Source organism: Cheilinus undulatus, linkage group 23 (genome assembly GCF_018320785.1).
Source record: "Cheilinus undulatus linkage group 23, ASM1832078v1, whole genome shotgun sequence".
Classification (NCBI taxonomy): Eukaryota; Metazoa; Chordata; class Actinopteri; order Labriformes; family Labridae; genus Cheilinus; species Cheilinus undulatus.
In genome coordinates this window covers 27,861,310-27,879,407 of record NC_054887.1, presented here as the reverse complement: position 1 = coordinate 27,879,407, position 18,098 = coordinate 27,861,310, and the positions used below count along the sequence as shown (strand labels likewise).

The 18,098-nt window shown below is 39.6% G+C and overlaps 1 protein-coding gene and 1 long non-coding RNA gene across 2 annotated transcripts in view; one reads left to right on the top strand and one right to left on the bottom strand.

Annotated features, from left to right (window-relative positions):
• The window catches only part of nrip2 (nuclear receptor interacting protein 2), a 56,954-nt gene extending 50,783 nt beyond the window's left edge, over positions 1 to 6,171 (top strand). The window contains exon 6 of the mRNA XM_041781074.1: positions 1,600 to 6,171. Within this exon, the coding sequence (XP_041637008.1) occupies positions 1,600 to 1,716 (117 nt within the window). The 3' untranslated portion in view covers positions 1,717 to 6,171. The remainder of the gene's footprint in view (positions 1 to 1,599) is intronic.
• LOC121505616 overlaps positions 1 to 18,098 on the bottom strand; it is a 34,875-nt gene that overhangs the window by 11,784 nt on the left and 4,993 nt on the right. The gene's annotated exons all lie outside the window — the stretch shown is intronic.

The window sequence follows — 18,098 nt, the reverse complement described above, 5'->3', positions numbered from 1 at the left end:
CAGCATTGAGTCTGTCAGGCTTGCACATCTGGTCACTGCAAAACTGCTCAAGCTCTGTCAGGTTACATAGGGATCAGGCATAAACACCCCTGCTCAAGTCCAGCTACAAATTCTCTATTGGCTTTGACTTGGCCACTCTGGAACATTCACCTTTTTGTCTTAAGAACATTTCTGAGAAGCTTTCGCTGTATGCTACGGTTAACTATCTTGGCGGAAAATAAATCTTCTCCCAAGCTATACTTCTCTTGCAGATGGATTTTCCTATATTTTGCCACATTCATTTTACCCTCTATCTTTACAAGCCTTCCAGGGATGGCTGCTGAGAAGCATCCCCACAGCAAGATGCTGCCACCACCGTGCTTCACAGGGGGAAGGGTGTGTTTGTGGTGATGTACAATGTTTAGTAGTCTTTTCTGATGGCCAAAAAGCACCATTTTGGTCTCATCAGACCCAAGAACTTTCTTCCACTTAACCATGGAGACTCCCACATGCCTTTTGGTGAACTCTAGTTCAGATTTAATCTAAGTTTTATTCAACAGTGGCTTTCTCTTTGCCACTCACCCATAAAGAGTCGACTGGTGAGGAACCCGGGCAACACTTGTTGTATGCAGAGTCTCTTCCATCTCAGCTGCTGACGCTTGTCGCTCCTTCAGAGTAGTCATAGGTGTCTTGGTGGCCTCTCTCACTAGTCTCCTTCTTGCACAGTCTGATCTAGGCAGATTTACACATGAGCCATATTCCTTCCATGTCTTGATGATGGATTTAACTAAACTCTTGGGGATGTTCAGTGTTTTGGAAATGATTTTGTATCCATCCCCTGACTTTTACTTTTCGATAACTTTTTTTTCATGAGTTGCTTTAAGTGTTCTTTTGTCTTAATGGTGTAATGGTAGCCAGGAATACTAATTAACCAGGGACTGGACCTGTCTTTATACTACAGTCACTTGAGACTACTAGCAGTAAATTGGTTGGACCTCTGTTGAATTAGGTCAGTCATTTTAAAGCTCTTTAACATATTTTCTATTTAATGGACATTGCTTTCTAGAAATCACTCTGACATTTGAGGAGGTTTTTATGTAATCTAAACACATACTGAACACATTTAATTTAATTCCAACTTCTCCTTATAAAAGTCCCAGATTAATATGTTGTTGGAATTCTTTTATTATGAAGCAGCCATATCAGGAAAAGTTGGTTACAGTACCAGTGTAACACCACTTAACACCACAGTGCCTTGTAATTCCATACCATAATATAAAACAGTTACTGGAGACAGCCTAAAAATACTATACATCTGACCTACTTCATGGGCTACATATCATCTTTAGTATCATAATGTCTGATATTTGATTCCCAGTACAAAACACTTAATGCATCTACGCACAGGCTATAAGATAGGGTTTATTTTCCCTCAGATGAGCAACTCTGAGTCATTTTAACAGCCTTGAAACACAAAAACCATCCTGTATTTCACTTGCAAATATAAATTATTATTACAGAAGCATAAATAAGTTACTGTATAGTACATTTCAGGATACTTTTTGTGTTGTTTACCACTGATTTAGTATTAACTGTATTTCTCTTTGTGTCTTCGTACAGTGCTGCCTGGACCTGAACAGTCGGGTCCTGAAGCTGCAGGGCTGCAGGGAGGAGCTGCCCTTCCTCAACCCTTCGACCGACAGCCAGTGCCAACACGACACTAACAAGAACCTGTGAGCCCGCCACAACAGCGGCGACCAATTCCCTCAAAACTCCACTGGTTGCAGCGACTAGGCGCGGTGCTGGTTGTGTCTGGACTGAGCGATAACGGTGTCTCTCACACTGCCAGAACACGGAGGAGCATTGGCCACTGTTGTTCTTGAGTTTACATCATTGTGTTTGTAGAGATAATACATTCACTATGATTATCTCTTCTATTAAATTAGTCTTATTCACAGAGCGGATGAATGCCACTTAATGAGCCAATCAGATGTTAGTGAGTTAAATCATTCTTTATGATTATACTGTATATTTAATCCAATTTCTCAGCTGCTTTGTTACTCTGATGGTCTCCAAAAGGGAAAAAACAATCATTTGCAAGCGAACTTAATCCGATTAGGCTGTGAAAATACCTTAAATCATCAAGTGAAGGGCGTATCCCTTAGATTTTACCACTGTAAAGGAACAGTTCTATATTTTGGAACGTACACTAGTCATCTCTCATACCAAGAGAGACCCAGTTTTCAATTTCCTTTTGCTCCTATTTTCTGGCATTATGCTATTTTTGTTGTTCATCCAATGTTTTTTCAATTTAATTTGTTTTTAGATACTTCTTTGGCTATTTTCATCAGTTTATCCACCATGTTCAATTTTAAAAATTCTACTGCTTGCTCACAACTTCAAGATAAGATATTCCTTTACTAGTCCCAAAATGGAAAATTCCAAAGGAATTTCAAGCTACCAATTTCTAGTTTCTGTAGTATTTTTGCTAAAGGTTCATGCAACTGTTGGCACCTTACTTTTAGCTTAAAGTACACAGGAAACACTCGAGAAAATGTGTGTTATTTTTTACAGTTTATTCAATTACTTAAGCTAACTCTTTCAGTTTCTGGCCACACCCTTTGGCTAACTATTCGAACAGTTTATCCCCAATTTAGAGATCACATTATCTGCTCTGTTTACATTGCTTTAAAGGGATATTTCAGTATTTTTGAAGCTTGGTTGAAGGAGGAGCTTCACAACAGTAGTGCCATCGGCCTCCAGAAATTTCAGAGAGCGTTGTCGCTTCGAACAGGATGTACTTGGGGAAGCTAGGGTTTTAGGTGAAAATAGGCCCAAAAAAAAACAAAAAAAACAATATTGGCTTGAATGTATGCTTTACTGAAAACTTTTGGTGCTTTATTTTTCACCCACAAAGCCTCTGTGTTTCGTGCTATTTTGCAGTGCAAGCTTTGGCTTTGTAAACAGCTGTTTATGCCAAAGACTGAGGTTTTCTGGATGAAAAATGAAAAAAATGAAACACTTATAAATGTTCAAAATAGCGTACAATTGAGCCAACATTGTTTTTTGGCAATTTTTTTTTTTTACCTTAAACTCACTAAATTACGCAGTAAACCTGTACCCATCTGCTAGGCCGCATAGCCTAGCTTCTCTGAGAATTTCCTGCTCTCTGAATGCCACTACTATCACCAAGAACCTCATACAACCCAACTTCAAAAAATACTGAACTATCCATTTAAGCCCACATACTCAACAATTTGATCAATATATTGAGCTAAGCTTTAACTGTTGACTCTTAACTACTATAGTAATATTTTAACTGTTGGCTAAATATTCAATTTGGTGGCTAACTAAAACACAATTTGTCCAGTATTTTAGCTAACTATTTCAATCTTTGCCAGGTCACTTTACAGATTAACTTAAGACCATTCACTCTTTTGTTCTAGCCATAATGCCACAACAGTTCAAGAAGGACTTACACAGCTTCCTTCCCATTAATTCTGCTACTGGCTGATTACTTTCTTCCTCTTTCAGGTTCTCGTTTTAGCTGTTTGCTAGCTTAATTCAGTGAACAATTCGATCAGCTGGCTTCTCAGTTTTAGCCTACTGTAATTTTAATTGACAGGTCTCATCGTTGGTTCATTTTTCCTCACTTTGTTTTAGCATCATGTTATTTTTGAGTTAGTTCTTTTACTTTTTCCAATCACTTTCCTTGCGTGTTGATTTGTTGAAACATTCCCAAATAGATCACTTTAACAGTATGAAGGTGCAAAGCTGACTTTAGCTGTGGAAGAGTTCTCATTGTATTTAATTTAAGATTAGTTTTTGCAAATTAATTGCACTGTCAAACAGTCCTACCAAATACCACTTAGCTAGATGCTGGAGGGCTATATTTTTTTCATTTCTGACAAGTCAGGATAAATATTCATCGAACATCTGCTGAACAAAACGATACAGGGCTGTGAAAAGTATTTGCCCCCCTCTTGTTTTTTTTTGTTGCTTTTTGTAAAACTTAATATTTCATATCAAAAAAACTTTCATATTAGGCAAAGACAACCTGAGTACAAACAAAATGAAGTTATTTAATAATGATATCATCTTTTAAGGGAAAAAAGCCATTCAAACCTTCCTGGCACTATGTGAAAAAGTTAATCCCAGATGAGAAAAAAGTCTGGAAAGGGTCACAAAGCCATTTCCAAGCGTTGGGACTCCAGTGAACCAGGGTGAGAGCCATCATCCACAAATGGAGAAAACTTGGAACAGTGGTGAGCCTTCCCAGGAGTGGGTGGCCTACTAAAATTACTATCAATTACTATTATAAGACTAAGAATATACCCAATAATAAAAAATGCAGTTTTTAAATAGTGATTTTATTAGGGGAAATAACATGCAAACCTATCTGGCTCTATGTGACAAAGTAATTGCCCCCGAACCTAACAGCTGGTTGTGCCACACTTGGTGGCAGCAACTGAAAGCAAGTGTTGGTAATAACTGAGTCTTTCAGATTGCTATGGAGGAATTTTGGCCCACTCTTCTTTGCAGAATTCTCCCATGGATACCATTTTTGCCCAGTCTCTTTCTTATTGTTGAATCATGAACACTGACCTTACCTGAGTCAGCTCAGGCCTGCAGGTCTTTAGATGTTGCTCTGGGCTTTTTATTGACCTCATGGATGAGTGGTCAGCGAGCTCTTGGAGTAATTTGGGTAGGCCCACCACTAGTGGGAAGGTTCACCACTGTTCCAAGTTTTCTCCATTTGTGGATAACGGCTCTCAACGTGGTTCACTGTTCCTGTAACTCTTTCCAGACTGATAGATGCAAATGACTTTGTTTCTCATCTGGGACTGACTTTTTCACATAGGGTCATGACGGTTTGTGTGGCTTTTCCCCTTAATAAATGAAATCATCATTTAAAAACTGTATTTTGTATTTACTCAGGTTATCTTTGCCTGATATCAACATTCATTTAGATCTGTAACATCAAAGTTTGACAAGCAAGCAAAATACAGTTGCACTGAAGATCCTTATGTTATATTTGGGTATATCTATTACTTTAACAATCTAAACGTCTAATCTGAAAAAATCAGCAGTACTCAGGATGCATTTCCAGTGGGTTAAAGGATAATTTTAAGGGTGTTTTTTAAATTCTAGTATACTGTAATTAGGTCAGGATCAGGCTACCTCTGTGAGAAAAATACTGATGGTTATATTGAGACATTTCTGGGGAAAACACCTAAGTAACTCATGTACTTCTGTTCAGCTTTGTAAAGCCTCTTTGCTCTTTCTTCCCCCATCAGAAGACGCATTTGTGGAAGTTTTCCAGGAGCACTATTACAATCTGTCACAACAGCCTACACTGCATTAAGTAGTTCCCTATGAATCCTGTCTGATTTAAATAGACTTCAGCAAAACATGTTTGAGTCAGACTACAGAAATATCAAAACATTCCATCTGCATGACTTTGTAAAGTTCTGCCTTTGTATAAGTCTGCATGTTTGTGTACTAGTCTGATTGTGTCTGAAGGGGCTGTGCGTATGTTTAAGTGTGCTTGTAAGGAGTCGGAGCAGAGTTTTTCTGCCCCGTTTTGGCTCCTATTTCACATGGGAAAAAGTGGAATATCTTCCCCAGACCGGTCCACCAAGCTCTGGACAGAACAAGCTGCCAAAAGCCAACCCCAGCTGCCTTCCCTCTCTGCCTCTTTCAGGAGATTTTCACCACTCGGCTGAGGTTGCTTTCTGTGCCAAGAAAGGCCTCCTCTTTGAATCAACTTTCTTTAAAGGACCGGTCGTCTTGTGTATCTACCACCTTTTTAGGCTGATGTTATTAACTTTGACGCCTCAAGTTTTGCTGATTTAAAGGAAAAGAGCTCCCCCACTTTAGTGCCACCTGCCTTTTTTGTCTCGGTGTTTTTCATAGCGTGGAGAATCAAGAACTGCCTCAGATGTGCTTACCGAAGGCCATTATGTTCTGCTTTAACAACACCTGAGCCGTGACATGCTTCTGACTGTGCTACAGTATACATTTTACCTCTTTAAAGGGGTAATCCACGCATAGTTTTGGCAATGTTTGTTTCTCTTTGGTGTACTTGTGACCTTCCTACGCCGTATGAGAGGAGTTGATGTATGACAGAAGTTTATTTTTGGTGTTTCTCTTCTTCTGAACAGTATTTTCTCTGCCTAATAAAATATGTATTCTGGCTAGCTCTGTTTGGATTCATGGTTTTTAATACTAACTGACATTGCACAGAGGAGTTATAGGCCTATTTGGAGATCCAGAGTAACATTATGTGAAAGGTTGGATGCTTAAATCCTCTAATCTCCCTCTGTGTGAATAAAATGAATCACCAGACTGGTTGTGGGAGGTTTCACTAGAAGACAGCCAGAGAAGTCTTGGACCTCACATTGATTCCCATGGTCTGTACTCCCCAAACACTCCTGTATGTGCCCTTCACTGGTACATAAGGCTATATAAAGAACCTTGACGTGTCCAAAGAAAGAAAGCAGATGTTCCCACAGCACCAGGGTGCTTCAAAAGCCGACCCCTCTGACCAAAAAAGGTTCTTATCTTGCTTCTTTTACGACATGGATAAGGAACGGTCCAAATCAAGACTGTCAAAGGAAGTCATGAGTCAAGTTTTAAGAAATTTGGTCCTTAAAAACCCTGTAAAGTGAAATCCATAATTTGTGTCTAAACACTCTAGATATGTTGGAATATGTCTGCTGTAAACATGTGAAAACACTGAGATCTACATGTGACTGAACTCTGGATAGGCCTTTCTGGACTGGAGCTTTACAAGATGACATTGAGGCTGGCCAGTTCATCTGCTTTCCATGGTTAGCTCTTCTTTATAAATGAGATTTTTAGAGCTTTTATAATACTGTAAATTGGTAACCTTGAAAAGCAGATGGATTCGCCCGTTTCTGTGTTTCTCAATGGCAAATCCATCTTGCAAAGCTCCCATTTGAACCATTTGGGCCCAGTTAGAAAGTGACAGGACCAATCAGCATCCAGGGGCAGTACTTTCGACGGCAGAGTCGTGACGTATGCAAGCAGTGAGAAGAGGCTTGTGCAAATATGGCGGAAGATATTAGCATGGATGCTTCTAAAACGTAAGTTTTATCAGAACTTGACGACATTTCTTCATTAAATGAAGAACGGCAAAAGTCATGTAGTGACATGACAAAAGTCGCCATTGTTCGAATTATGCAGCTACCTATGGAGTTTATTCGTCAGTAGTGACGCACCATGGTTTGGGGCTACAACGTCAGTGTTTTATTGAGCTGATTGGCCCATAAAGATGTGACAGACAGCATGTTCATCCAATCACCCTGAGTGTTTTTTTTTCAAAGGCTCTGCCCTTTTCCAAACACCTTATATGGAAGGTTTTCCAGATGGATGTGTGAAACATAACCATCTGGTACGTCAGGTTAATTTAAGTTAGTATTATAACATACAGTCGCTAGAAAAAGTATGTGAACCCTTTGAGATTTCTTGGATTTCTGCATAAATTGGTCATCAAATGTGTTTCGATCTTCATCTAATTCACAACAATAGACAAACACAGTCTGCTTAAACTAATACTGCATAAAAAATTATATGTTTTCATGTTTTCATTGAACAAAACATGTAAACATTCACAGTGCAGGAAGGGAAAAGTATGTGAACCCCTGGGCTAATGACTGGTTGACCCTCCTTTGGCAGCAATAACCTCAACCAAACGTTTCCTGTAGTTGCAGATCAGACCTGCACAACGGTCAGGAGGAATTTTGGACCATTCCTCTTTACAAAACTGTTTCAGTTCAGCAATATTCTTGGGATGTCTGGTGTGCATCGCTCTCTTGAGGTCATGCCACAGCATCTCAATCAAGTTGAGGTCAGGACTCTGACTGGGCCACTCCAGAAGGCGCATTTTGTTCTGTTGAAGTCATTCTGTTGTTGATTTACTTCTATGCTTTGGGTCGTTGTCCTGTTGCATCACCCATCCTCTGTTGAGCTTCAGTTGGTGGACAGATGGTCTTAAGTTTTCCTGCAAAATGTCTTGAGAAAATTGGGAATTCATTTTTCCGTCAATGATAGCAATCCGTCCAGGCCCTGAGGCAGCAAAGCAGCCCTAAACCATGATGGCCCCTCTACCATATTACACAGTTGGGATGAGGTTTTGATGTTGGTGTGCTGTGCCTTTTTATCTCTACACATAGCGTTGTGTGTTCCTTCCAACAACTCAATTTTGGTTTCATCTACGGACAGAATATTTTGCCAGTAGTGCTGTGGAACATCCAGGTGCTCAAAACTTCAAACATGCAGCAATGTGTTTTTTGGACAGCAGTGGCTTCCTCCGTGGGTCCTCCCATGAACTCCATTCTTGTTTAATGTTTTACTTATTGTAGATTTGTCAACACAAATGTTGGCATGTGCCAGAGATTTCTGTAAGTCTTTAGCTGACACTCTAGGAGTCTTCCTCACCTCATTGAGCATTCTGCGCTGTGTTCTTGCAGTCATCTTTACAGGACGACCACGCCTAGGGAGAGTAGCAACAGTGCTGAACCTTCTCCATTTGTAGACAGTCTGTCTTACCGTGGACACATGAACATCAAGGCTTTTAGTTTTGTAAACCTTTCCAACTTCATGCAAGTCAACAATTCTTGATCGTAGGTCTTCTGAGAGCTCTTTTGTGTGAGGCATGGTTCACATCAGGCGATGCTTCTTGAGAACAGCAAATTCAACATTGGTGTGTGTTTTTTATAGGGCAGGGCAGCTTTAACCAACACATCCAATCTCATCACATTGATTGGACTCCAGGTTGGCTGACTCCTGGCTCCAATTAGCTCTTGGAGAAGAAATGGCTACTTAAATGAGATAATTCAATCTTTTTTTAGATCTCTCAATGGCCAAAACTAGCAATTTGAAGACTTCCCTTGGGCTCTCAGCTATTGGTTCCATTTATTCACCATGTTTTCCAACACTGTTATGACCCTAATCAAAAAAATCTACAAAACAGAGCCTAATCGAGAGATCCCAATGTTTATAATTACAGGTCTGCATGTTGGCATTTACACTGATTATATGGAAGAAATCTGGTTTCACTTGTATTTAGAAAATGATTAATTTTCTCACAAAAAGGTCAAACATTTGCCACTGAAACTTCTCAAATGTAATATTTATCAGCTTCTCTTTTTTAAATAGGTCTTATTTTGTTGAAGGTGGCCTTTTCAGCTGTTTATTATTCAAATCAAACCATTTAAAAACTTCCCCCAAGGCTCTCAGATATTGGTTTCATAATTTCACAACTTTTTTCAATATTTAAAGGAATTTAGCTTTATAAGCTTTATAATAACAGGTCTGTCTGCTGCTGATAACTCTGTTCATTGAGTTGAGTCAGTTGCTAAATTGATTAATTCTTAATCTGTTTTTTTACCTGAGAACTGATTGACTGAGAATGATTTGTGAGTACAGACTTCTTAAAGTGCCTACTTTCTCTTTTTTGTTTTTGCTTCCACCTTTAGTTGAGTCTTTTGGCCTTTTTACTTGTTAAATGGCTAAAAACAAGCTAATTGCAGACTTCATCCTGTGCGTTAGTATACTGTTTTAATTAAAGGCCCATGTTTTCTAAGACTTACATGACCTTATTAAAATTCAGGAGATATAAAACCTAATCGAGAGATTAAAGCCTTAAAGCAATGAAAGGTTTATGGGTTACTGTGTAGTAAAGGAAGTTAGATTTTCAGCCTCTATTTTGTCTATTTTGCAGCAACTTCAGTGAAATTAATGGGCCCTGGTTTCACTAAAACTTGGCCAGGAAACAACCCTTTAAAGTTTGGACAGGATCCAACACAAGAGTGAGCTGACAGCTCTGAGTCAGAATCAGGCAATTATAATGACCAAAGTGTAACACTGTTGTCATAAAAATCACAGATTTATCCGAACACACATACTGAATGTATTTGCAAGGCTTGCAAATTAACATTTAGCAGATAATAAGGCTATTAAAGATCCTCACATTTTGAAATCCTTCCGTTTTTTTTTTCCTGTTCTGGACATAGACTACATCCAAATATGAAACGTGTGCCTTCATAAATCAGATTTTGGGTCTGACTATGTTTCATTTAGGAAATAAAACAATGAATGGATTAATCTATACAACAGAACCATCCATTTTCTTTCTCTTATCCAAGGTCAGTTTGTGGTGGCTGCCTGGAGCATCCTGATCACGCTTTTATACTGCCAAGCTATTGCATTAGCATTGTCTTGCAAAAATTTGAAAGACCTTCCCTGAAAGAGACGTCTGAATGGGAGCCTTTCTCACTCTAAAACCTCTATCTACATTTGAGCACTGATAGTTCCTTTCTAGATGTGTAAGATACCCACACCAAAGGCACTGATGCAAACCCATACCATCGGAGATGCAGGCTAGTAACATGCTAGATGGTCCCTCTCCTCTTTAGTCCCCAAGACACGGCATCCTTTTTGGTTTCCACGAAGAATTTCTCATTTTAATTCAATTCGCCACAGAACAGTTTTCTGTTTGCCTCAGTCCATTTTTAATGGTTCTGAGAAGACAGCAGCATTTCTGGATTATGTTCACATATGGCTTCCTCTTTGTATGATACAGCTTTAACTTGCATTTGTGAATGGAAGTGTTCCTGAGCCCATGCAGAGATTTCCAATCATGCCCTATTTTAATGCGGTGCCAACAGAAGACCCAAAGATCACTCGCATCCATCATTAACCTTTGGCCTTGACTCTTGTGCAAAGAAATTTCTCCAAATTCTCTGAATCATTTGATGATATTATGGACCATAGATGGTGGGACAGTCTTCGCAATTATACATGAGGAAAAATTATATTATAGATTATATTTTAGACGCAGTTCACATATAATACCTCTGCCTATCTTTAATCCTGAGAGACTCTGCCTTTCTAAAATGCTCCTCCTATCCAGCCAATTTACTCACCAGTTGCCAGTTAACCTAATTAGTACTTTTTTGCTAGTACCACTTACTTTTCAAGCTTTTTGTTGCCCTGTCCCTACTTTTTTGAGATGTGTTGCTGCTATCATATTCAAAATGAGCTAATCTTTTTTGTTAAATGGTAAAATATCTCAGCTTCTAAACCTGGCATGTTGTTTATGTTCTATTGTGAATAAAGTACGGATTTTAGAGATTTGCAAATCATTGCATTCTGTGCCCCAACTTTTCTGAAATTTGAGCTGTAGAAACCACAAAGAGAGCCAAACTGATTTATGCACAGAAATCTGCCCTGACCAAACAAATGACAACAAATGTAGAACCTTGCAGTGCACCACTAAATAAATGTTTAACGCTGTCAGTCAAAGCAAACGAATCTCTGCGTTCGTGTTGATTTTAGTTTAGAGACACATCTGCATTAATGCCGTTTTTCTTCTCTGCTTTGACGCGGCTGTCTCATCACAAAATAACAACTTGCATTAATCTTGTCAGAGCTGTCAGGCCCTGTGTTTTTCTGTAACACCCCATGTGACAGTTCCCGGCACGGGTCAGCTACTACAAGAAGAGAAAAAAAACAGGAACAGGCAACATTGTTCAAGATGAACCCCCTCAATACGCCCACTCACTCATTTTGACTCACTTTCCACACCACATCCTGTCATTACTGCAGCAGGTAACACCTCTGCTAGGAAATCACCCTTACTCAAGTGTGTGTTTTTTATTCTGGTGTATAAATGAATGTAGAATTGATGCTTTGTCTGAAAAACCACATAGACTACATCCAAAGATCACTCGAGACTTTTAACGGTCATGAAAAGGGAGAAGAAAAAGGCTAAGTCTTGACTTTCTGACCTTTATGCACAGCCCAGGCGGCTTGCTTCTGTCTGCACTGGAGATGTTGCATAAAGCGGCATGTCTATTCTTATTTGGAGGGCAGATCTCAACCGGGGGACTGCAGCAAAGGGGGCTCACTGATCTGCAGCTATGACTACTATAAACCTCCACCCAGAGGAGTAAGAGCACACAGAATACAAGGGTGATCTCTGCAGGCTTTCAGCCCTCATGAGGAATGAATCATCTGAAGCTACACAGACTTACAGTAAACTGCCTGTGTGCTTAACAAGCCATGAAACTGTATTTATGGATAATTACAAGTGCTGAAGGTCAGGTGTAGGAGTGGGATGTGAAAGTGTCATTGAAACACGGCAACTCAACGTTGGGTTGTGTGATTGCAGTCGTGTCTCTGCTTCCAAAAGTGTCTGCTGCCATGGTTCAACAGCAGATATGCACTCTTTAGATTTCTGTTCCAGGACGGACTTTTTCAAAGACTCAGCTTGGTGATGCTATTCATATATATCTCTATGTAAAAAATCCAAGCAAAATGCTAAACAAAAAAAATGCTACCTTTCTGACAAAGTGAAGTAGGCTAAAAGATCTCAGAAAGCAACACAACATGCTATGATGTAAAGAAATTCAAGAACAAATGAGAACTAAAGTCACTGAACCACAGTGAGAGCCATTATCCACAATGGAGAAAACTTGGTACACTGATGATCCCTCCCAGGAGTGGCCAGCCTACCTAACTTACTCTAAGACAGATGGACGATGCATCCAGGAGGTCACAAAAGAACCCACAACAACATCTAAAGACTCGCAGGCCTCACTTGACTCGGTTATGGTCAGGGTTCATTATTCAACAATAAGACTGAGCAAAAACAGCATCCATCGGGGAGTTACAAAGCCAAAACCACTGCTAATCCAAAGGACCACAAAGGCTCGTCTCACATTTGCATTAAAAAAAATGTATATACATATATGATGAGCCTGTCCCCAAGACTCTCTGGGAAAAACTCTGTGGATTGACATGACAGAAGTTGAACTTTAGGGAAGAAACTAAACTAAACTTAGTTTTTGTCAGTTTAAGTCATCACAGATCTATTTTTGTTAGTTTTAGTCTAGTTTTTGCCATGGAATAAAAGGCTGTTGACGAATAGTTTTAGTCGATGAAATTAACACTGCTGGTTACAGATAGTCTATGTATCACTATCAATAAACACCCAAAGCTCTGGTATTGAATCATGCAGAATATCCACATGCTGTGAGTCACATAACCTGAAGCATGTCATGCTGCCACCTCAACAATGTTTGATTATAATCCAAACAGCAAGTCTCCTCATTTCTACAGTAAAAGTCAGTCTGATATAATCATCAGCAATCAGATCACAGAGCACTGTACATGTAGAGACAGTGTAGTAGCAGTGACCCCAAGGCAAATGCTCAGCTCTAGATGGATCTTAATTGAATGTTTTTTTCTGCTATCAGCAGCTCCTTGTCCAAGTGCACAATAGAGTAGCACTGCTTCATTTTAGAGTACATCTACATATACGGTCCATTAATGGCATGGATGCACCACTGATAGCATATATTACAGCTATATGTGTGAGTCATAAGCAGATTGACAACATGGTAAGCTTTCGTTTAATTGGATGTTACACTCACAAGGCTGATCATGACTAAACATAGCATGATATATGCATAAAGGAAACTACAATGATAATAATGGCAAAGCAAGCCCTCTGATTTTAAGTATGTGTATTTTTTACTGTTTTGGTCCCTTGTGCGTGCCAATATTTGATTGATTAGTAGCACAATCAACACACAATAAAGCTAAGTTAGATAGAAATAGAAAGATCAGCAGGCATTTATTTTGTCCTAAATTACATCAAGAGTGACCCTCCAGTGTGCCTGATAACAGCATGTAAGAGGTTCATCAGAGTCGTTAAATTTCCTACTGAGTGGAACATGGCTTGGAAGTGAATTTGAGGTGTTTAGTCCAATAATAATCTAGTGATGTATGTACAAGCTTTCATGCAAGTCCATCCAGGTCACCAGCCAAAGAACTGGCCAACTTATTTTAGATGCATTGCTACAGAAGTATATTAAGGCTGTACATAAACTGATTTGCAGTATACTTCTTGATTTTGGTTCTACTTCACTTGATTAAAGGCTGCAGAAAGCCTGTGTGGGCAGAAGACTTTGATTTTGTCACAAACCCTTTGATATAAGATTAGCCCTATCCTCCATCTGAACCCTTTTTATTAACTCTGCCTGTCATCAGAAATAGCTGTACGTCTTTGTGTCCTTCATCTCTAACAATAGCATCTCCTTCTTCCATTAGAGAGGAATACACTCACAAACACTCACACATAATACAACCCAGCAGGCTTGATCGACTCAGCGGGGATGACCCACAGCTTTAACCCCAGAGAGTGCTGTGGGGATGCTGTGAGGGCACTATTGATCAAACCCGGTCCTCTATGGTGAGCAGCTGTTATGTAACAGCTCCACTGAGTGGGAGATCCTCAGAGAGGGTTTGAAAAAAACAGAGTATGGGAGAATTTAAACCCTCGCATGTGAAGAATCTCATGGATATTAGTATGCAAACAGAGAAATGTTATTTGAGTCTGTAGAGAAGGAGGGCGGAAAAAGATGAAAGAAGCGTTCATGTCAGAGTTTGCATAATTGCTGGAAAATTTTCTGAATTGCGGCAAGAATTTACGTCAGCATCAGAGTCATAATTACAGCTGGATATGATAGTTTAGAAAGAGCTATTCGCAGTATGTGATGTGACACTGAAAATGTAAATGGTTTAGAAAGCCAAACATGCCCACACTGCTGGTATCCACTCCAAGCAAAATCCAATTTATTCATTAAAAGCAACACAAGCTGACAAGAGTGCTGTACAGAAATGTGCATAAAATGTCCAGTAAGAACATTTAATACAGAAAAGCGTTGAACCAATGAGAGAGAATTTTGAAAAAGACAACTCTCATGCAAAGCAGAAGACCGAGGAATCATACAGCTGTGAACTAGGAATGTATGCAACGAGCAAGCACAACAAATCAATCATCAGTTACACTAATAATGCCTGTTGAACTCTTCGCTTTTAAGATTACTATAGTTTGTTAAATGTTGGCAGCTAACCACCTTTAAATCCATGTTTAAAATTCTATTATATTTTATTTCAAAATGATTTTCTTAGTCCATATTGACAATGTGTGGCAATTCTTGCTCCTGTGTCTTGATATTTAACTCAAACAAAGTCAATAAAATGTATGTTATGATGATGACATTCATTATTTAAATGAGTGCTGCAAAGTTACACCAGTGTGGTCTGAAATCATAACTTAAAGGTCACATATAATGCAAAGTACACATTTTCAGGCTTTCCTAACAAAAATATGTGCCCCTGGCCTATCCACAATCCCCCAAAGAATCAGAAAAAAAATCCATCCCCTCTCTTTCTCCAGCTTTTAGAAAATGTGTGTTGAAACAAGCCATTTTCAGATTTTCCCCTCATGATGTCATGTGGGGGAGTAAACCCCACCCCCAGGTTTGGTTGGCCCCTCCCCGACTGAAAGAAAGTTCAGCCCTCCTCTCCTGAGCCACATCCAGTAATCCACATCCATTGCCCGACAGGGGCAGAGTCTGACAGCTAATTAGCATTTAAAGCCACAGACACAGAAACAGCTCATTCTGAACAGGGCTGAAACAGAGGGCTTTTAAGAAATGCAAAAATACAATACTGGAGGGTTTTTTTAGCAACATGCTTCACAGGCATGTTTTCGGGACCTCTGAGACCAATATAAACTTATCTTAAAATGGTAAAAAATGTGACCTTTAACCCTTTAGGCGCCAGAGTTTTTTCAAGAAAATATGTAATTATGATATCAATTTTCAAAAGGATGTAGGCTTGAAAGTGGTTAGAGATAAAGGCATACTGTAAATGAGAAAAATCTTCAGTATGACCCAAAGTTTGTGGTGGGACTAAATTCATTTATCTAATTTGCATATTCTGACATCACCAAGTGGCCTCCACCGCAACTGCTTCTACCATGTCTGCCCCTACCTCCATGGTGTTTTTTTTATTCCCACTATCTCCGTCAATATTTGTGTTTTGACCACCCTTGCAACCCCCACCATGTCCCTACCCTGGCCACCATGAGAAAAAGCATCGGCTTGGGTATGTGCTGCTTTGTGGACTCTCATGGTGCACAGACTTGCGGTGGCTGATCCCAGATGCACGGCAGTTTCAGTCTCACCGGACAACTGAACATTGTGTATTGACCACCCCTGAAACCCCCACCACATTCCCTCATCGCCATTCGCCGATTACTCCCACCCCAGCCCTGGTGAGGAAAAGCAACAGCTTCAGTATGTGCTGCTTGTGGACTCTCATGAAGCATGGAGTTTGTGTGGCTCCAAAGTCATTGTTAAAAGAAGAACAAAGAACAATAGTGAGTTGTTTTCTTTTCAAAAATGACAAAAGTCATGTACTGACATTTCTACAGTCCCCATGGTTCAAGTTATGCAGTTCTATATGGAGTTTACTCGTCGGTAGCAGTGCACCTCAGTTTGGGGCTATGACGTTACGTGCTTCGTTGCTCTTATTGGCCCGTAAAGATGTAACAGAACTCTCATCCAATCAACCTCCGAGGTTTTTTTCAAAGGCTCTGCCCTTTCCCAAACGCCGTGTATGAGTGGTTTACCTATGTGTTAAACACATCCATCTGGTGTGTCAGGTTGTTGAGTCATGGGACCCAACATCAACTTCTCAAGGAGAATTGCGACCCAAATTTGGGAGATTTTTTTGGTCAATCAGATGTATTCAATAAAAAATAATAGAGCTTTGGCCTAAGACAGTACAAAAGGTGTAACAAAACAATGAAACAGGAAAAAGCATACATGTTTTATAGAGTCTCATAGACAATTTGGTGCAATTTTTTCCCCAGACACACATCTGCGACCCACTGAAAAGGGCTTTGGGTCCCAACCCACCAGTTGAAAGCCACTGGTCTATAGTATGTTTAACACTACACCTTGTTAAAAACTTGTGTTGCAACAAACAAAAAAATACTACTTCATGTCTGACGTCCATCTAACTTCATGCTTCCTGTTCTACTATTGCTTCCTCCTTAAGTCGGCTTACTTCCTGATTGGCTATTCCTCCATTCAACATCAACCTTCTGCTTCTGTCTGCTTGGCTGCCCTCAGTGCTCATCACACACTACAGGATTTCTGGTCATAAATGTAGAACATTATTAATATTTACGACCTTGAGTTGGTGTGCTTCCGATCAGGTTGGAGAAGGAGAAATTCACACTAAATACACCACACACCAAAAGAGAATCTGTCAAGACAATCCTAAGAAGCAAAGTGCTTATTCTGTCAAATACACTGTTTAACACTGTTATACACTTAAGGAGTGTATGTACAAAATGACACACATCCAGTGATCCCCCGTTAATCTAACAGTATTTGCTCTTTACAGGACTTTTTGTTTGTTTTCTCTGTGTGGGTAACCCAGCTAGGGAGATTTCCACATGAAACTGTTCTTTGATAGGCCTTTACTTTTTAATTTGTATGCCTTAAGTACATTACTTCCTCCCTGCATGGAAACTTGCCCTTTTTAAGAGAAAACAAGGATCTTCCAGCTTGCAACAACTTTTGTTGTGGACTATACAGACCTATGATGTAGGCTATGGCATAGATTTGACGTAGAAGCACAAATTAGACTTTAGCTTGAGCACATGAAACATAACCGTTGGCAACATATCTCAGCCAAGTTTCCACCAATGACCAAGCACTGGCAACAGAAATAAGAAAAGAATCCCTTTGAACAGGCAGAAACCGGGAGCAGAATCAGACTAACTAGTGGAAATCCATCTGCCACAGTAAGCTCAGGAAACCAGAGAAAGAAAGCAATAGATGACAGAAATCTTCTTCGTATTTCATCCTTTACTATAAATCTCTGCACTGTCTTTCAGTAAGAAAAATATCCTCTCTCCCTAACCTTATAAAAACTTCTCTGTCAAACAGAGTCATTGCTTCTCTCTGACAAGGCCAATAAATTTGGCAGAAAAAAGGATGAGAGACTAACTCTATTGATATTTTTATTGAGCTCTGCATTGGAAAAGAGGCTCTGAGAGTTTCAGAGAAGCATTACCCAGTCACCCTTGAATGGTACTGTTCCTCTGATGGTTTCCATTTTACTGCCTCCAATAAAACTAACACAATATAAAACCCAAACATTGCAGATTACTCTGTATAATCAAGCAGCCAATCAGATTAAAATCCTCTTTGCATCGGCTAAGA